This window comes from Rhineura floridana, chromosome 5 (assembly GCF_030035675.1).
Source record: "Rhineura floridana isolate rRhiFlo1 chromosome 5, rRhiFlo1.hap2, whole genome shotgun sequence".
Lineage (NCBI taxonomy): Eukaryota > Metazoa > Chordata > Lepidosauria > Squamata > Rhineuridae > Rhineura > Rhineura floridana.
The window spans coordinates 44007589-44026010 of NC_084484.1; the positions used below are offsets into that span (position 1 = coordinate 44007589).

The 18422-nt window shown below is 44.2% G+C and overlaps 1 protein-coding gene across 3 annotated transcripts in view; it reads left to right on the forward strand.

Annotated features, from left to right (window-relative positions):
* Window positions 1–18422, forward strand: part of PCCA (propionyl-CoA carboxylase subunit alpha) — a 437395-nt gene that overhangs the window by 318992 nt on the left and 99981 nt on the right. For all 3 annotated transcript variants that reach the window (XM_061626591.1, XM_061626592.1, XM_061626590.1), the window contains one exon: window positions 3437–3535. In XM_061626591.1, the coding sequence (XP_061482575.1) occupies window positions 3437–3535 (99 nt within the window). The remainder of the gene's footprint in view (window positions 1–3436; window positions 3536–18422) is intronic.

Genomic DNA, 18422 nt, shown 5'->3' on the forward strand with positions numbered 1-18422 from the left:
ACTGGGTCTCACTCTTGGAGTCTTTTTCAGAAGCACAAATATGAACAAAAGGAAAGTTTGCAAAAAAAAAGAATGATCTTTTAACGAGATTGAAACCCTGTGTACTTGAACATTTGAGGTTGTACCAGTAATCATTTCATATTTATTTAAAGCTGACCTTACATTTATCTGCATGAGAGAAATGTGTGACCATTTTTTGTTAAAACTAATATTTTTTTGTCAACAAATGAAAGCAAATAATGCTTTTTCCTATTGTAGCTAGGTTTTATATCAATATTCCCTTCATGTGAACTTTATCACTTCCAGCTTGGCAGGCTCAATTTGCAGTCCTTTCTTCCTTTTTATTGCCTTTGCTATTCTGTTCTGGTGTAATCCAGCATCCTACTTCTTCGGACCTTTTTCTCTTTCCTACGTTTTCATACACTGTTTCTGCTTTCCCAGTAATGTGAGTAGACATCATGCATGCTGTAGGCACTTTACACTGAAATGGGGCATTCCATACATGTATATAGTCAGAACTAGATTGGGCTAACTGGGTGGATTCTGGGCCATTTTCATAATCTATGTATTCACCGAGTGAAAGTAAGATTTCAGGCTTATGATCTTATCCTGAGATCCAATTAGAGATATGAAGATCTGGAAATAAACTGGGAAAAATTGGGGAGAGGAAGGTTCCCCTTCTCTTAATTTTTCTGGTTCCCCCCCCCCCCCAGGCCTTCACGTCTCTGGATCTGATGCTTCATAGCAGGAATGCCTAATCCATTTACTTTAATTGAATTAATTTTAGTGATTTATTATTTATTTTATATACTGCTTAATAATTTGCATTTCTTAGCAGTATATTTAGTCTTTCAGATTGCTCCCCCTACTAGCAAACTCAGTGCACCTGTACCAACAGAAACAGGAATACTGAAAAACAAGAGACGGGTGTTGACATACTTAGGGGAACCTTAAGTTTCACAGTAGTACAAATATTTTTAAAAAACAACAATAATAATTTACAAAAATCTGTTGCTGGATGAATAAAAAAGAGGAAACTGTGGATGAGAACAGATTAGAATGCATTCTAACAGTTCTTCAATGGTCCAGTAAGGGTTATGTGATGAGATCTAAAGGTGTTCACCCAGTTATTGAGGCTGCATTGGTAACATCAAATAGATGGAGAAAAGTGCTGAGTCCAGGTATATCATTGTTGACTTTTTCCATCTATAACATAGCCCAACAAAAAAAAAAAATTTTTTTTAGTTGCCAAGGATGTTTGAATGACTTTAGGGTATTTTGGGGGTGCTAAATCTAAAAATGACATTAGTTTTGCCGAATTGGCTCTAGTTTTTGAGATAATGGATACCCCTCAAATGACAATTGTACCCCAATAGGACCTGTAGCTGCTGACATATGCAGCAGGGTTTGGTCTGTCTTTTTACTCTTGAACATTGTTTTGCAAGTTTATCCATTGCATATAATATCATATTGATACTTTTTTTTTTTTTTGAAGAGGAATATGAGTTCGTCACAAAGAGGCTGCTTAAACAATCCTAATGCATTCTGCTACATATGTGGCGAACAGGGCTGGTTCCAAAGGGCGGCCAGGTTGGGCACTGGCCCGAGGGCCCCGCAGCTCTAGGAGCCCCTGGGGGGCCCTCCGGTCACCTTCTGCGATCCCGTGGATCACAAGACAAGCTTCCGAACCGCCCGCCATCCCCAGCGCTTCACCTACCTTTCTCTGCTGTTCACGCAGGGTTGCCATCAATAAAGATGGCAGCCGAGGTTTCCGTAAGGGACTGAAGCCTCTGCCACCATCTTTATTGATGGCAATCCTGCGCGAACAGCAGAGAAAGGTAGGTGAAGCGCTGGGGATGGCGGGGGATGGTAGGGGGTTCAGAAGCTCGTCTTGAGATCTGCGGGATCACAGAAGGGAAGCAGAGGGGCCCGGGGCAGGCTAATGCCCAAGGGCCCCTGCATTCGTGGAGCCGGCCCTGCTTGTACACATAGTGGAAATGTCAATTGTTTCTCGGCCTTTTGGTTAAAATCAAGTGCATATAGTGGAAATGATCAGAGTCAGAAAGTTTTGGGGAAAAGTTAATGTACCCCAGAGGTGAGGAAGCTGTGGCCCTTTAGATGTTGCTGGACTCCATCTCACATCACCCCCCATCAGCATGGCCAATTGTCATGGAAGACATGCTCTGTAGTCTTGCAACTTCTGGAAGGTCACGGGTTTCTACCCCTGAAGTACTTTATTAACTTAATGATTAAATACTCTGTTCCTTTAAACTCGTTAATTATTTTGTTAGTTGCAGGACCTACTTGTGTATTATGGTATCAATGACACAAAATGAGCTCTTATAAGTACAATCAACTGTGCAACATCTACAATGATATAAATTAAATAATAAATAAACAAACAAATAATGAATAAAAAAGTTAAATTTAAAAATAATTCTCAGTCCAGACTCCACTGATAAATGTCTGTGCACATAAAATAGTCCTGCATCATATTTGAAAGGTACACTTCTGGATGAGAGCAAGTGGGCCATTTCCACTTTGCATGTCTTTGTCATGAGTCCTGATTGCAGCCCTATCATGAGTCTGCCCGAACTCTTCACAGAGATAAGGTGTTAAACATTGTAACATTTTATTTTTGTTTCATTTGTTTTATCAAGTAAGTGTTTTTCTTAATTTGACACAAAGTTCAGTAAGTATTTTCAGATTATATGGGGAGGGAATATATTGATCCACCTGATCTTTATAATTCTGTACCATTGGTCAAAAATGGTGTTGAATTATTGAATTGAGAATTGGAATATAAATGAATTTTCCATTTTGTTTGAATTTGTAGTAAAAGGATAAATGGCTGATGTTTAATGCTTGTACACTGTGCAGATGAGAATGTAGCTTGTTCAGACACAAATCAGAGTTTAAATGGCGATGCTGTTCGATGTTTCTTTATATGTTGCTGAAGAAATTGTAAAGTTTTACTGGACATTGAGATTAATTACTGGCTCATTGTTAGGAAAAAATATAAACGGCCTTCATTAAATTGCAAGAAAAGTATTTTGGTCCTTGGAGAGCATATTATGTGCAATGCCTGTTATGTGAGTTGCCAAGTGTCAGTAGAATTCATGTGTGTTTCTTGTCTAATTACAGTATATGTGCCATGTCCAGATATGGTTTAAAAGTCGGATGGCCATTTGCTACTTTGTGAAAATTACTTAAAGCCCTCCACAGGCAGCTGTTCACAGGTCCTTCACCTCTTCCCTAGAGATGCTAAGAAGACTCTGTTGTTAGACCCTGTCTTTTGTGGCAGAAGCAGTAAACATGACAGGTTGCTTGGGAGCCATCTGTTTTAATATGATTGCTCCTTTGTATGCAGCAATGAACTTGAGATCAGTTTTTTTGTCTGGCTTTACAATAACAGTTTTCTTTGATGTCACAACAGGTGGAAGTTGATGGGATAAAACTTAGTGTGACTGGCGAGTGGAACTTGGCTTCAGCCTTCTTGTCTGTTAACGTGGATGGTGTTCAGAGAACTGTACAGGTAAATGTTCTTCTGCTACTTTTTATTAAAATACCTTTTATAGATCTGGAAATCTGGCTGCAGATCTGGCACACACTTAACTTATATTGAGGGCAGTGTGGGCAATCTTGCAATGTTGCAGGTTAGCTTGCCTTATGCAATTATATTTCCACACATGCACCAGATCGTCACTGGTGCATTAGAAAAGGATGAGTGACTCTCTTGATTTCATGGCAGCATTGACTGTAGTATCATTTTATACTATCTAGTAGGGTTGGGAATAGAGGGTATTGCCTTGTAGCAGTTCTGATTGTGCCTATCAAGGAAAATGCAAAGGTGGTGCTAAGGGATAACAGTGCTGCTCCATGTGAGTTGACCTTTGTAGTACCTCATGATCTACATAAAGCCGTGGGGAGAAGTGTCATAGGTTTGACACTGATTTATGTCTCTCTTTTTTATTTCAACCTAGTGGCGTATCAGTGTCCCTGAATGTATGTCTGGAGGCGGGTTGAATGAGGCTAACAAACTGAAGATCAGTCCCAATAAGACGGTTGCACTAATCCGGTACTGATATTCAGCTTGTTTTGAATTAAGTTGCACAAATATGATGGCAAAACCTTTTTGGATAAATGTTGAAGCCCTGGCTATATTTAAAAATTGAAATCCTGAGATTCTTTTGAGAATAGATTTATGAGACACCTGTTAAGAAACAGCCATTGTGGTCCAACTGGCTGACTCACACCCATTCTCTCTTCAGACACAGTATACACCTTCTACCCACCTGATTAATGCCTCATTAAGTAGCAGTAATTGAAAAAGATCTGTCAAGATGGATTGTTAGCCTTTCCTACCCAATATAGTGATGGGTGTGCTCCCCTCAGCTTAATTTCAAATTGGTCAACAATTACCAGTATCGTTGAAGAATGCTCAGGGGAGGGTGGGACTTCTTTTGGTAGAATTCTAAATTGACTCATTATGATCAATGCAAATTTTGTATATCCAAATTTTAAATGCCACTATTAGAGGTATCCAGGCACTTTTTCACACTTTTAGCAGCAATATGGCTTAAAATCATCCATGTATATATACGAGTTAATGTAACTAGTTGATACATCTCTCTGTCTTCAGAAAATGTGTATTTTATTGCCACAGAGTATTCTTTAAAAAAAATTAATATCCCCCATTTTCTTTTTATCAAAATAATTTGATCTATTTGTGCAAGTGTGTAGGTGGCTTAAGATGCTTCTTTTTTGTCCTGTTGGGTTTAAGACGTTTTTGCCCTGTTGGTTAATATTCTGGTTCTAATCGTGGGAGAATCATGACTGCTCTCTCTGCTGGAATTAACCATTAATCTGATGATAATGAATGCTCTAGAACCTTACATAAGCACCTCTTAGCTATTTTATTACTTTATTTTATTGCATTAGATAGTATGATCTTTCCTGCACATGGAACTATCCCTATAGAGCTTGACAAGACCATGCTCTGCCCCCCTAGTATGATTACACATGCACCCAGCATTACAACTGGGTGTGAGAGAATGAGAAGTCTGTGCACATCTCCATATTCCTGTCCATCACTTCTACTCTACCTGGTCAAGGTAAATGAACTCCAGAGCTTGCCTGATTTGACTGAGTGGAGAGAAAGGGCTACCTGGGAATATAGGAGGAGGAGTGTAGACTTCCCATTGCCTGGGTTGCCAGTGTGAGCATCTTTTGTGCCCTGCCATCTTTTGAGATAGAACTCTCTTCAAGCTTATGAGGATTCTTGTGCATGAACACTGTGCCTGCTTTGGGAAGGGCCAGCCCAAGATTTAATGGGATCCTGGACAAAGTGATCTCTAGTGAGATGCCTCCTTTGTTTGTGGGTTCTCCCATTTCCTGTCACCACCCAGTAAGCCCAACATGCTAAGCACCAAGTACATTTTAATTTTTCAGAATGACTGAAGTAATACTACATCAAGGGCACTGTGGGAAATTAATGGTAGCTAAATCCACTTGTCCAATTTTGCTCAGATTTTTTAAAATGGGGGCCCTGGCCCACATCAGCTGTGGGCCCTGCTGGAACATTGGGTCCCTGGCAGGTGCCCAAGGACACCTGGAGCTGATGCTGGTCCTGTAGGACCTAATCATGGTAATACACTTTTTTTTTGGCACTGGAAAGAATGTTGGGCATAACCCAGCCAAAGTTAATCATTTCTGCAAAGTTAAAACTTAAATAATCTTCGCTGAATTGTGCTCATTGGCTTGAGTGAAAACATTTGTAATATTGTTTTGTAATATTGTTAGATGTTGCTCTCATCTAACTGCCCAGAAATAATGTTTTCATTGTTCTCTTCAGCTGTAACAATATGATCATATCCTTCTCATTGGGATATTGCCATTCCATTTACTAGTTGATTACTAGGCTGATTATCACTGTCCAGTTTCCAACTATGATGACAAGTTGAAATGCTCATTGATTGAGTCTTCAGTTCATTTTTCCACATTACTATAATGTAGTTATCCCTTTTAAAATGATGCTTTTGCACTTTCTTGCTGCATTCTTCAGAGGGGTGGAATCTGAAAATCATTTTTTAGAAGTTTGTCTCAAGATGCATATATTGTGTTAAATTCACAGTTGATTCATGTTACTCATCTTGTGCTCTTCACACAATGGACAGACATTTCATTTATTATTTATTACATTTTTATATCTCCCTTTCTTTGGGGAGCTCAGGGTGGCACATATGCTCCCCCCTCATTTTATCCTTACAACAACCCTGTGAAGTAGGTTAGGTTGAAAAATAGTGACTGGCCGAACGTCACCTATTAAACTTCCATAGCTGAAGGGGTTTTTTGAACCTGGGTCTCATTAGTCCCAGTCTAGCATTCTAACCATGATATAGCACACTACTCATAAGTGCATGGATGATGTATAGAAAATAGTATTAGTATCTCTAAGCTCAGGGAATGCCAAAAGAAACCTTTTTTTCTATGACATCGTGTAGGATCTAATCTTTCCCTTTCTGGTGAATGCAGATGTATAATCACATCCAGTGAAAGAATGGAAAGCAGGAAGTGCACATGGTATTTTAGTGCTTGATTTATTGACTAGTTTAGTGACATTATCAAATTGTCACATGTTTTCACTGATCCAAGATCCAGCCATATAAGTGAATGTAACAGACATCTCTTGTTTCCATCGTTCCTCAAAGCCTTTCAGCAAAACACATGTGAAAGTGGAAGATTTTAATGCAATGTTAGAGTCACTTGGATTTTTATTGTTCTCAGTCAGTACCACATATACCACAATGTGGTCACTATGAACATAATGCTCATAGGATTTTATAGTGTCACAGTTAACAAGAAATGAGCCAACACAGTTTTCTCTCGACATTTGCAATGTTTTCAAATGCTGGTGGAAGAGGAAGGAATGTACACAAGAAGAACGTATCATTGTTTAGACGTACATCAACAATTTCTGGGTGTGTATTACCTGTGCTTACTGTTCTAAGTTTTTAAAGAAGGTCAGATTTAGCTGCCATATGCAGGATCCATCAGCATGGCACAGAGAAGCACTTTACTACGGAAGGAAAGTACACCCCGCCAGAGAAGAAAATAACTAAGATCGGCCTTTCTCCTGAAGTGTTGGGTAATTACGGGCTTAAGAAGGCACAGACTGTTGTTGTTCAAAGATTAACAGACCTGGATTTGCAGCATTTGAGAACTGCTGCTAATAAATCTTGCTCTCCACTACTCTATAATAATTTTAATAATTACGGAATCATTGCGGCTTCATATTTGTATTCGCTGACTATTCCTGGAGGTTCCTGGAGGGCTGTCCTGACTCTTGGGATGGATCCTCCCTCTACCTGTGTAGGCAGGGTCCACTTCTAAATGCCTCGCCCAGGGGGAGGGGCCATCCCTGCTGTCCAGACTGGCCCTGCCTTTCGCTGGGAATGATTGGGTTTAGAGGAGCTCCTTAAGAGCTCAGCCACTTCTGCTCTTTTTTAGCGCTGTTTTTTATTTTTTTATTTCTCCTCACGCTTTTCTTTCTAACCTGTTCTTCTCCACACACACCTACTTCACCCATCCTTCCCTTATATCTTAGACAGAGTGGGTTGGGGGGCATTAGAAGGTCATGTTGCGATGCGGGGAGGGAGCAGAAGCAGTGACCCACACTTCACGAGGCAAGCAGAGATGCGGCCGCTTTACAGAGCCAGCCAGGAGCGGCTTGGGGACACCGGGGGGGCGCCTACTCACTAGAAGAAGTGCAACCATGAATTTTAGCAGGTGGCCAAATCATGCAGACAGCACGTTTTCTTGCCAAAACTGCATGTCCCGGCTTGCAGCACATAGCGACTCTTCACCCACCCCACCTTGTGAGAACTTACTTGGTAGCCACCATGGAGGACAGCAGAGCTGACAGATCCCTGGCAACTAGACCTGTGGTGGGTTCCTCTCATAGCAACCAGGAAAATTTCTTCTCTAACCAATCTTCCAAGGTTGAATCAGTGGCAGAGCTTCAGGATTTAGGCGCGGAAGGGGTTTTCACATGACTGGTCTTCCAGGGGAGGAGGAGTTCCCGAAATTCATGGCCTGGATTAGAGGGATTGTGGCAAAAGAGGTGCAGGTTGCCAGGTCCTAGGCAGGCACTTCTAAGACCTCTAGCATGCATTATTCCCAACAGGAATCAAGGAGGGGTCTTGCTAAGAAAAGGAGGGAAAAAAGAAAGCATCTTAGCAAGCCATGCCAAGCTAAACGCAGATACACCAAGTCTCCATCCCTCTTGGGCTCAACCATCTCCTCCCCCTCCTCATGTGCCTCTTCTGCCACAGCATCCTCACCCTCCCCTCAGACATCCCCAACTCATGGGAGGAGCAGGAGCAGGGGACATAAACACAAGAGCAGTGGCTTGTCACAGGTGACTATAAGGACCCCCGTTGGGAGAAAACACAAGCACAGCAGGAGGGTGGCAGGGGCTTTGGGCCTGCTTTCAGATTCCGAGGGCTCATTTTCTCTGGAGGAGAGAGAGAAAGGAAAGCTATCAGAGGAAGAGCTGGAGGCTCCACCCCCTCAGGGAAGACTTTTCCCTTATGAGTTCTTCCTAGCTCTGGTGGCTAAGGCTAGGAGAATACTGGAGCTTCCTGAAGAGCAGGTTATAGCCACGGGGGGAGGGCAAGGCTTCCCATTCTGAGGGAGCTAAATTTACCTTCCCAGAGGGCCAGCAGAAGGTGGCTAGTATTCCCTTTCCGAGAGTTATGGAAAGGGGAGTGGGCTACCCCCAATAAGCACATACCATCTCACAAACTGGACAGTAAGCACTATCTCTTCCCTCAATGGGTAATGGACCAGCTTAGGACGCCAGCAGTGGATTCCCCCGTGATGGCTGTGTCATCTTTGGCAGCCATCCCATCGGAAGGGGTCCAAGGGATCCCTGTGACAAATTATTTATTTATTTATTTATTTTATTTGTATCCCGCTCTTCCTCCCAGCCGGAGCCCAGGGCGGCAAACAAAGCACTAAAACACTTTAAAACATCATAAAAACAGGTCTTAAAATACATTACAACAAACCAGCATGAAAAACATGTTTTTTAAAAAAAAAAAACAACTTTAAAAAAGGGTTAAAAACATTATTAAAACATATTAAACAATTCTGACACAGATGCAGACTGGGATAGATCTCAACTTAAAAGGCTTGTTGAAAGAGGAAAGTCTTCAAGAGGCGCCGAAAAGATAGCAGAGATGGCGCCTGCCTAATATTCAAAGGGAGGGAATTCCACAGGGTAGGTGCTGCCACACTAAAGGTCCGTTTCCTATATTGTGCAGAACGAACCTCCTGATAAGATGGTATCTGCAGGAGGCCCTCACCTGCAGAGCGCAGTGATTGACTGGGTATATAAGGGGTAAGACGGTCTTTCAGGTATCCTGGTCCCGAGCTGTATAGGGCTTTGTACGCCAAAACTAGAACCTTGAACCTTGAACTTGGCCGGTAGCAAATGGGCAGCCAGTGCAATTCTTTCAGCAGCAGGGTTTTACTTACTGTTGATTTCAATGTTCTAATATAATTATATGTTTTTATTATGTACGTCGCCCAGAGTGGCTGGACAACCAGCCAGATGGGCGACTAGTAAATTTAATAAATAAATGAAATAATAATGTTGGTGATATCCTGCTCCAGTGAGCAGTCTTGGCGCCTCATTTTGCACCAGCTGCAGCTTCCGGACCAACCTCAAGGGCAGCCCCACATAGAGCGCATTACAGTAATCCAGCCTGGAGGTTACCAGTGCGTGAACGACAGTGATTAGGCTATCCCGGTCCACAAACGGACGCAGCTGTCTCACCAGCCGAAGCTGGTAAAAGGCACTCCTAGCCCCTGAGGTCACCTGGGCCTGTAGCGACAAAGATGGATCCAGGAGCACCCCCAGGCTACGGACCTGCTCTTTCAGAGGGAGTGTGACCCCATCCAAAGCAGGCAACTGACCAATTATCCAAATTTGGGAACCACCAACCCACAGTGTCTCCGTCTTGCTAGGATTCAGACTCAGTTTATTGGCCCTCATCCAGCCCACCATTGAGTCCAGGCAGCTGTCCAGGGCTTGCGCAGCCTGTCCCGATTCAGATGTTACGGAGAAATAGAGCTGGGTATCATCAGCATACTGCTGACACCTCGCCCCAAAGCTCCTGATGACCACTCCCAAAGGCTAAATGTTAAACATGGGGGACAAGATGGTACCCTGCGGCACCCCACAGCACAGCTACCAGGGGGGCGAAAGACAGGCACCCAATGCTATTCTCTGATAACGACCCTGGAGATAGGATTGGAACCACTGTAAAACAGTGCCTCCAATACCCATCTCACCAAGTCGGCCCAGAAGGATACCATGGTCAATGATATCAAAAGCTGCTGAGAGATCAAGTAAGAACAACAGGGTCGCACTCCCCCTGTCCTTCTCCCGATAAAGGTCATCCATCAGGGTGACCAAGGCTGATTCAGTCCCATAACCAGGCCTGAACCCAGACTGGGATGGGTCAAGATAATCTGTTTCATCCAAGAGTACTTGCAGTTGCTGTGCCACAATCACCTTCCCTAAGAAGTGGGTATTTGTAACCAATCGGTAGTTGTCACAAACCAATGGGTCCAGGGTGGGCTTTTTCAGGAGTGGTCAAATCACGGCCTCTTTCAAGGTGGCTGGAACCACTCCCTCCCGCAGTGATGTGTTGACCACACCCTGGATCCACTCAGACAGACCCCCTTGGCAAGCTTTAAAAAGCCAAGAAGGGCAAAGATTGAGAGGAGACATTGCTGGCCACATCATCGCAAGCACCTTGTCCATGTCATCAGGCCGCATCAACTGAAACCATTCCCAAGAAGTTGCAGCAGACGTTGCACTGGACACCTCATTGGGGACTACAGTAGATGTGGATGGGGCATCAAGACTGCTATGGAGGCGAGCAACTTTACCCTCAAAGTGCCTTGCAAACAATTCAGAGTGGGCCTCCGAAGGGTCTAAGACTCCATTTCCTGGAGTTGCTGTCAACAGACTCCTGATAATACGGAAAAGCTCCACTGGATGGCCATTTGAGGATGCGATGGAGGCAGAGAAGTGGGCCTTCTTCGCCGCCCTCACCGCCACATAGTAGGCATGGTTATGATGTTTTATTCGTGCCCAATCAGCCTCACAGCACATCTTTCACCACTTCTACTCTAGCCATTGTCCAGCCTGTTTCATTGCCCTTAGCTCACTGGTGTACCAAGGTGCAAGCCGGGCTTCACAGTGCCGGAAAGAGCACTCAGGGGCAACCGTGTCGAGAACCTGACGCGCCTCGCTGTTCAACAGCGTGACAAGGGCTTCATCAGGGTCACCTGCTCTATCTACTGGGAACTCCCCCAGGACATTCAGGAATCCAGTGGATTCCATTAGGCTCTGGGGCCGGACCATCTTAATCTGTCCGCCACCCCTGCAGGGAAGGATCGGAGCCATAAGTCTAAACTTCACCAGGAAGTGATCTGACCATGACAATGGGGTGACATCCACCCCGCTATCTCCAGACCTGCCCTTTGTGTTGGGCCAGTAGCAAGTTGAGACAGCCCCATGGTCATCATGGAGGCCATGAAGTCTCGAGCCGGAACACTAGATAGAGACAGTCTCAGCATGGACATTGAAATCACTCAGCACTATCGTTCTGGGCTCCTCCAACGCCACAGCCAAGATGACCTCCACCAGCTTGGTCAGAGAAGCTGCCCGGCAGCAGGGTGGACGGTACACCAGCAGCAACCCTAGTTTACTGTCTCCTCACCCCAACACCAGGTGCAGGCCCTCACAGCCAGCTCCGAGACAGAGTGGTTTCCTGGTGACAGAGATGGAAGTTCTGTAGACTACAGCAACTCCTCTCTGTCCCTGCAGCCTGTGCTGGTGCTGCAGCGAGTATCCAGATGGGCAAAGCTGGGTCAGATCAACCCCGCCAAGCTCACCCACCCAGACCTCGGTAATACACACCAAATCGGCACCTTCATCCACAACCAAGTCATGGATGAGAGTGGTCTTATTATGTACTGATCTGGCGTTAAACAACAATACACACAGGCCAGTGGACACAGCACATGGGCAACAAGGATCCAATCCATGAGAGGAGTGGCAGCAAGGATTAAGGCGCAGAGAGCCTTGCCTTCGCCTTCTTGGGTAATTCACCACCTCCCCATGACTATATTTCCCTCTGCCCATAATCACTGAGATTGGGGTGGCATCACCCATGTTCCTCCGTACTAAGACTCCTCCTAAACAGCTAATATGGGCCCAACATGAGCCCACCAACAAGCCTGCCGGAACAAATTATCCCAGTAGGCCTCTGCGAGGATTGGGAACAATCGCACCCATTCAAACTTTTTCACACAGGGCCCATCTACTCCCCCTCCCGTCTCACACCCAGGGAGGGCCAGCCTTCTGCCAATTACAGACTCTCACTCTGAAGGCATCTGGTGACTTTCTCCTCTCATTCAGTTCACTGCACAGGCTCCGACCCTGTGCAGGAACTACACATGCACCACATGCCCTCCCCACCACCAATCTCCTCTAGACTGGTTTAACAGAAAACAAATTTAAAAAACAAGAAAAAGTAATAGAAGGGGTGGCACCCTTGCCCCGGGACTCCCTAAGGGACTCCCCAAGGGCCAATCCCCTTTGGTGTCACCCCTTCGGTGGCAACCCTGCCACCCAAGAGCAGCCCCGCCGCTCAAGGGCAGCCCCGCCGCTCAAGGGCAGCTGGGCTTTTCTGCCTCCTGGCCCAGCCAGCAGGTGTTGCAAGGGGCTGCGAGATTAACTGCAGCCTCTCTCTGGAGCAAGGGCCAGGCAGGGGGTCCCTTGCGTGGAGACAGCCCTGTGAAGAGACTCTGAGGCGGGTTACGTGCTCTGCCACCTGTGCAGCCGTGGGCAAGCTGCATAGTCCCAAGGAGCCCAGTTGCCCCCTAGCTGCCAGTTGCGGGCCTGGCTTGTGCAACTGTGGCAAGCTGAGCAGGCCCTAGCCAACTGGGGAGGACTACTGTCAGAGGGAGGCAATGGTAAACCCCCTCTGAATACCGCTTACCATGAAAACCCTATTCATAGGGTTGCCATAAGTCGGGATCGACTTGAAGGCAGTCCATTTCCATTTCACAGCAAATGAAGGAAAGATAACTGTTTCCCCTTCCCTCCCCCACTAGGGATGGGGAGGAAAAGTGGGGTGAGATGAAGACCAGACTAGATGAAGGGGCTGAGGAACAACTGACACGGGACAATAGTTCTTACCAATAACCCAAACTCTGGTTGATCAGTGGGTGGGTCATTGCACAAGGAGCATGAAACCATACCAATATAGAAGTTTTAAAGATTTATTGAAAGATGCCCAATTAACACAGCTGAGGATGCCTTTGTGGGTCACCCCATATGTAGGCAAGGCAGGCTGGATACCCAGTATTTCTAACCATTCATGCTTACAACACTCACGCTAGCTTAGTGGCCAGTTAAGCTGTAACATGTGAAAAGACTGGAGTAAATGGCTGCATGCTAGCTGTCTCTCAATAGAAGCTGTGATGAAAGTTCTGCTTCAGGTTCTGGGACCACTTTATCCTCTAGGGCAGCCTTTCCCAACCAGTGTGCCTCCAGATGTTGTTGGACCACAACTGCCATCTTCCTGACCATTGGCAATGCTGGCTGAGGCTGATGGGAGTTGTGGTCCAACAACATCTGGAGGCACACTGGTTGGGAAAGGCTGCTCTAGGGCCTTTATGAAATCTTCACTGCGTCCCATTCTCTTCCATAATCCAGTAAATAGCAACAATATGTGAATGTGTCGATATTGCATTTCCTCCACACCAATTTAATGCAAGTCAGCCCTTATGGCTGTGGAATCTTCTCTGTCGTTGTCTGAGGGGCCAAGTCTGTAGCGTCTTTGCTCACTTCCTTGGTTACCACTCTGACCTTCACACATGTCAAGATTCTCGCACACTCTGTGAGGCCTGCTAGAACCCCCCCCAACTATGTTGTTACTTTTCTCAAGCAGTTGAAATTAACCTTGGCTTACTTAGGAATCTGTGCTGTCTGTCTCACATTTAGCTGTACACAGAAGCTATGTACTTTGTCATTTCTAATGATTGGGAAAATTCCAAACATCTGAGCTTATTAGCACATTACACATGTAAATGATATAACTCGGATTATTCAGTATATCAATATAGAAAAGAGATATGCAAGGTAGTACTATATGAAGGAACCAAACAATAAGCAACACTACAGGTGATATGGCTTTGGTTGATGTCACAACAGCATGACAAGGAGAGACAAACTGAAAGAAGGATAAACATGGAGAAGAGACAGTAAAACCACAAAAACACTCAAACAGTAACACAGGTAAGACAAATTTCCATGTTTGGTGGATACTGTTTTTGCAGGTGGGGATGGCTCAGAGCATTCTTAGACTAGAGTCCAGCTGCAAATCTGCACCCCATCCTGGGAACTGATCTTCAACTCCTCTCTCATGCTTCCTTTTTACTAAGGAAGTTATGCAAGACCTGTAAAAGTCAGTCAAACCCGACATCTCCAAGAAACTAGCATGTAATTTACACCCACTAGAGTGGCTGTATATTATAGTCAGCATGGATTTTTCGCATTCTGCAATATTAAATTGAAAATACCCCCCAAGCCATGCTGGTGCTTCCCATAATCTCATTTCAAAACAAAGTCTTACAAAACGTATAGTCCTGAACTCAGAAACGCTTGTTTAACAACCCTCTAAATTTTCATGGCAATACACAAAAGTCAGAGAGAATCGAGAGTTCAAAATGTAAAATGTTTAAGCATAGCAGGCTGAAAACATGCAGGCCAAGGTTGTTTTTTCCAACAGCTAGAGTCATTCCTTAAGTAGCAACATATTGTAATCAGTCTGATTTTTCATCAAACTGCTAGAGTCATTCATTAAGTAGCAACATATTGTAATCAGTCTGATTTTTCATCAAACTGCAGTTTTAGATTCAAGTGTTAATGTGTCCAAAATAAAAATAGAGCATAACCTCCAGTTTGAAACACAAAAGTCTGTCTTCACCATCATATGACATTGACCTAATAAATTTGACACAGATTTCTTGGATGAATAATGAGAAAAATATAATTTTCTAGGTTAGATTCTATGTAGAAACAGTAGTAACACAGAAAAGAAGCAAAGTAAGAACACCAACAAACATACAAAAATGTAATTCTCCATCTTTGGAGATGGCAGGTGTTGCCACCACTTACCATATGCTCAAAGGCACATGTTACCAAATTCTTCCAAGCTACACAGGAAGTGGATTGGACTGTGAAAGACCAACCCAGATTGTGTTTGCATTTTGACAAATTTGTAGGGCAGTCCAGTATCTCAGATAGGATTTCAGGTCTCCTGCTCCCCTGGTGCATTCACTATGCCTGTCCAATTTCCCTGCTTTTTAAAGTTTGATAGAAATATCTGTTGGCTATAGGTATGTTCTTAAACCGCAAGGTTTTTTGCCTATTAGTGAATAGGAAATCCAGACATTCAGAGCATTCTAGGTCCTCCATTTCTGTTTCCCCTTCCCCTTCATGCCATAAAAAGAAAGGAAGGAAACTCTCCAGACCAGACATAATTTCTTCTCAGACTGGACTGGTCAAGAGCACTCTTCAGAAATCTCAGAATGTTAGTCTTATTATGTTGTCTTGCAAGCCAAGTTCTCTCCCTGCCAGGAATCCTAAGCCCAGGGAGGCATCTCTTTTTCTGACTCAAGAAACATCCACCCAGGATTCTTCTCTTTTCAGATGAGAAGAAAGGAGAATGAAGGAATACTTCAGATGCAGAAGAATTGCAGGGAGTGAGACTGTTTAAGGACTTTGATTATTTACATTTGCTAAAATAAAACAACATCTGTTCTTGATTTACGTTGTGCTCTACAGAACCCGGCCCAAACGTCATCCAGTGGTGTCTCAGTTTTGCCATCACTAAATCATCTTATGAGGCAGTCCCCTTCTCTGCAAAATTTAAGGAGATAGTTGAATCAAAATGGGCCACCTCTTTGGGCAGCAAGAATCTGACACCTACGCACAGACGTTACGTATTAGAGAAACTAGCTATGAACAGCCATAAAGTGCCATTGGTGGACATATTCATAGCAGTCCATCTCTCAAAAATTATTATGCAGTGGGATAGAAATGCCATTCTACACAAAGCAGGAGAGCAGCACGCCTGGCCAGGCCACAAAAAACCTCTTGGAAATGTAGTTTATTGCTATTGCTACAGTATGTCATTAGTTCTTGTGACAACTACATCTTCCAGAAATTATCTACTTGTACCCTGAGCTCTGCTGTGTATCTCATGAGGTGCCAGAGAATTTAGGGAGCCCTTCCTCCATGAAGTGCTGCTTTTGGGCAGTGAGGGTTTGCATTGGAGGCTGGGTGAATATGAGTGAGGTTGGAGGGAAATCTTTTCTGGTTTGTTTTAAAATCTGAGACAGAGGAGAACTGAAGTGCTGTAATACTCTCCCTGTATTTGAGGTGAGTCATTTGAACCCTCTAAAACATCATTTCCCAACCCTTGGGTCTCCAAATGGGAATGATGACAATTCCCATAATTCCTGACCTATGGCCATGCTGCTTGGGGCTGATGGGAGTTGTAGACCAACAATATCTGGGGATCCAAAAGTTGGGAAAGGTTGTACAACACTTATACTTCCAAGCCCAGAGGTATGGGTTCAGTGACATAACCATTGAGGAGAAAAACAGTTGGGGGGATGTTTTGCAGGGAAGTACACTGTAAACAGGATAGCATTCTGCATTTGCTTGCATGCTTTTTTAGCTTTTAAAATTGTGCACACCCACATTATCCGATTTCATTCCATTGGGGTATTTTCATTAAACACACAAGTTGTCACTATCATGTCTAGTCCAGTCCTTGCTATCTGATAATTTAAAGCAGCTGTGGGGAATCTCCGGCCCATGGGTCTAATTAGGCGTGACAGGAAACCTAATTTGGCATGCAAGGCTGTCTTTTTCAAATCACGCCCACCTGCCCCACATGTAGCATCTTTTTTTATTTATTTAAAATATTCCTAAACTATACTTTCATCTGCAATCACGAGGTATACATATTAAAAACATAGTATTACAATAAAAACATCCATCAGAACAGTATGGGCTGGTTCCCCCCCCCCCAAAAACCCTCATTTTTGAAAGGCCTGTCTAAATAATACAACTTTTAAAAAAAGATATCTAAAAATAAACAGGTTTAACTCTTTAGAACATCTAGATTTCCAGAGGGCACGACCAGTCACAGTTACAGCTCGGCCCCTGGTAAAGGCAAGCTGAACCTCAGAGGCATGTGGGACTACCAACAAAAGACTTCAGCATTGAGGAAGAGCATAAAGAGTCAAATGGTCCTTATGGGCCCAAGTTATTGATGGCTTTGTGAATTAACACAAGAACCTTGAACCTGGCCCAGTAGCAGATTGGTAACCAGTGCAGCTCTCTCAGCAGTGGAGTGACATGTTGGCAGTAGCCTGTTGCTGTGAGCAGTCTGGCCACTGTATTCTGCACTAGCTGCCACTTCCAGACCAGATAAAAGGGCAGGGCCACATAAAGTGTATTACAGTAATCGAGTCTTGAGGTTACCAACGCATGGACCACTGGGGTCAGGTTATACATAACATCATGTGGGGGGCAGGTAAAGACATGACTGAAAAGGAACAATAGGAAGCCTCAAAATGTGCTTCTGGTTGTTCTTTGGCAAGTGAGGCTTGTATTTGGTGCTTTTAAAATTTTACGTCAAAAGCAAGCCCCACTGGGATTTGTTCCACTTGGGAGCTCCCAGTCAGAGCTCCTGAGTGTAGTCAGTCCCTGCTAAAAGCAGGGCTTGAAGTTAGAGCCAATCAGCTGATTGGCAGTGGGTTCAGTTCCTCTAGGATCAGCTACCCTCTGGAGTTCCTCCCTGCTTAAAGCAGGGCTTGAAGTCTGCGCCCATTAAGGATTGGCTACACTCTTTGAGTTTGGAGTGTAGCCAATCCTGATGGGTGCTGACTTCAAGCCCTGCTTGGATCAGCTGGGATCTTCCTTTGCAGCACAGCTTGAGTTGATGCCACAGTGCAAAGGAAAAATGGGTCATCTAATGACATTGTGAGGTAAGATGACTGATAGGTAGGCGGTCTGCCAGGAGTGTGGGAACTAAGAGTCTGGCCTACTGGCCAAATCCTGTTTCCCATCCCAAATTTAAAATAACTCTTAGTAATACTGAGTGAAAACTCAATATTACTGTTTTATATATGCAGTTTACTAGACACTTAATGTCTTGTATGAATGCTAGGGAAGGGAAACTTTATATTGTCCTGTTGCTGCTATGTTCCCGGCTATGGTCTGAAGGCACATAAGGCCAGCTCCCTGCTGCAGCTAAGCA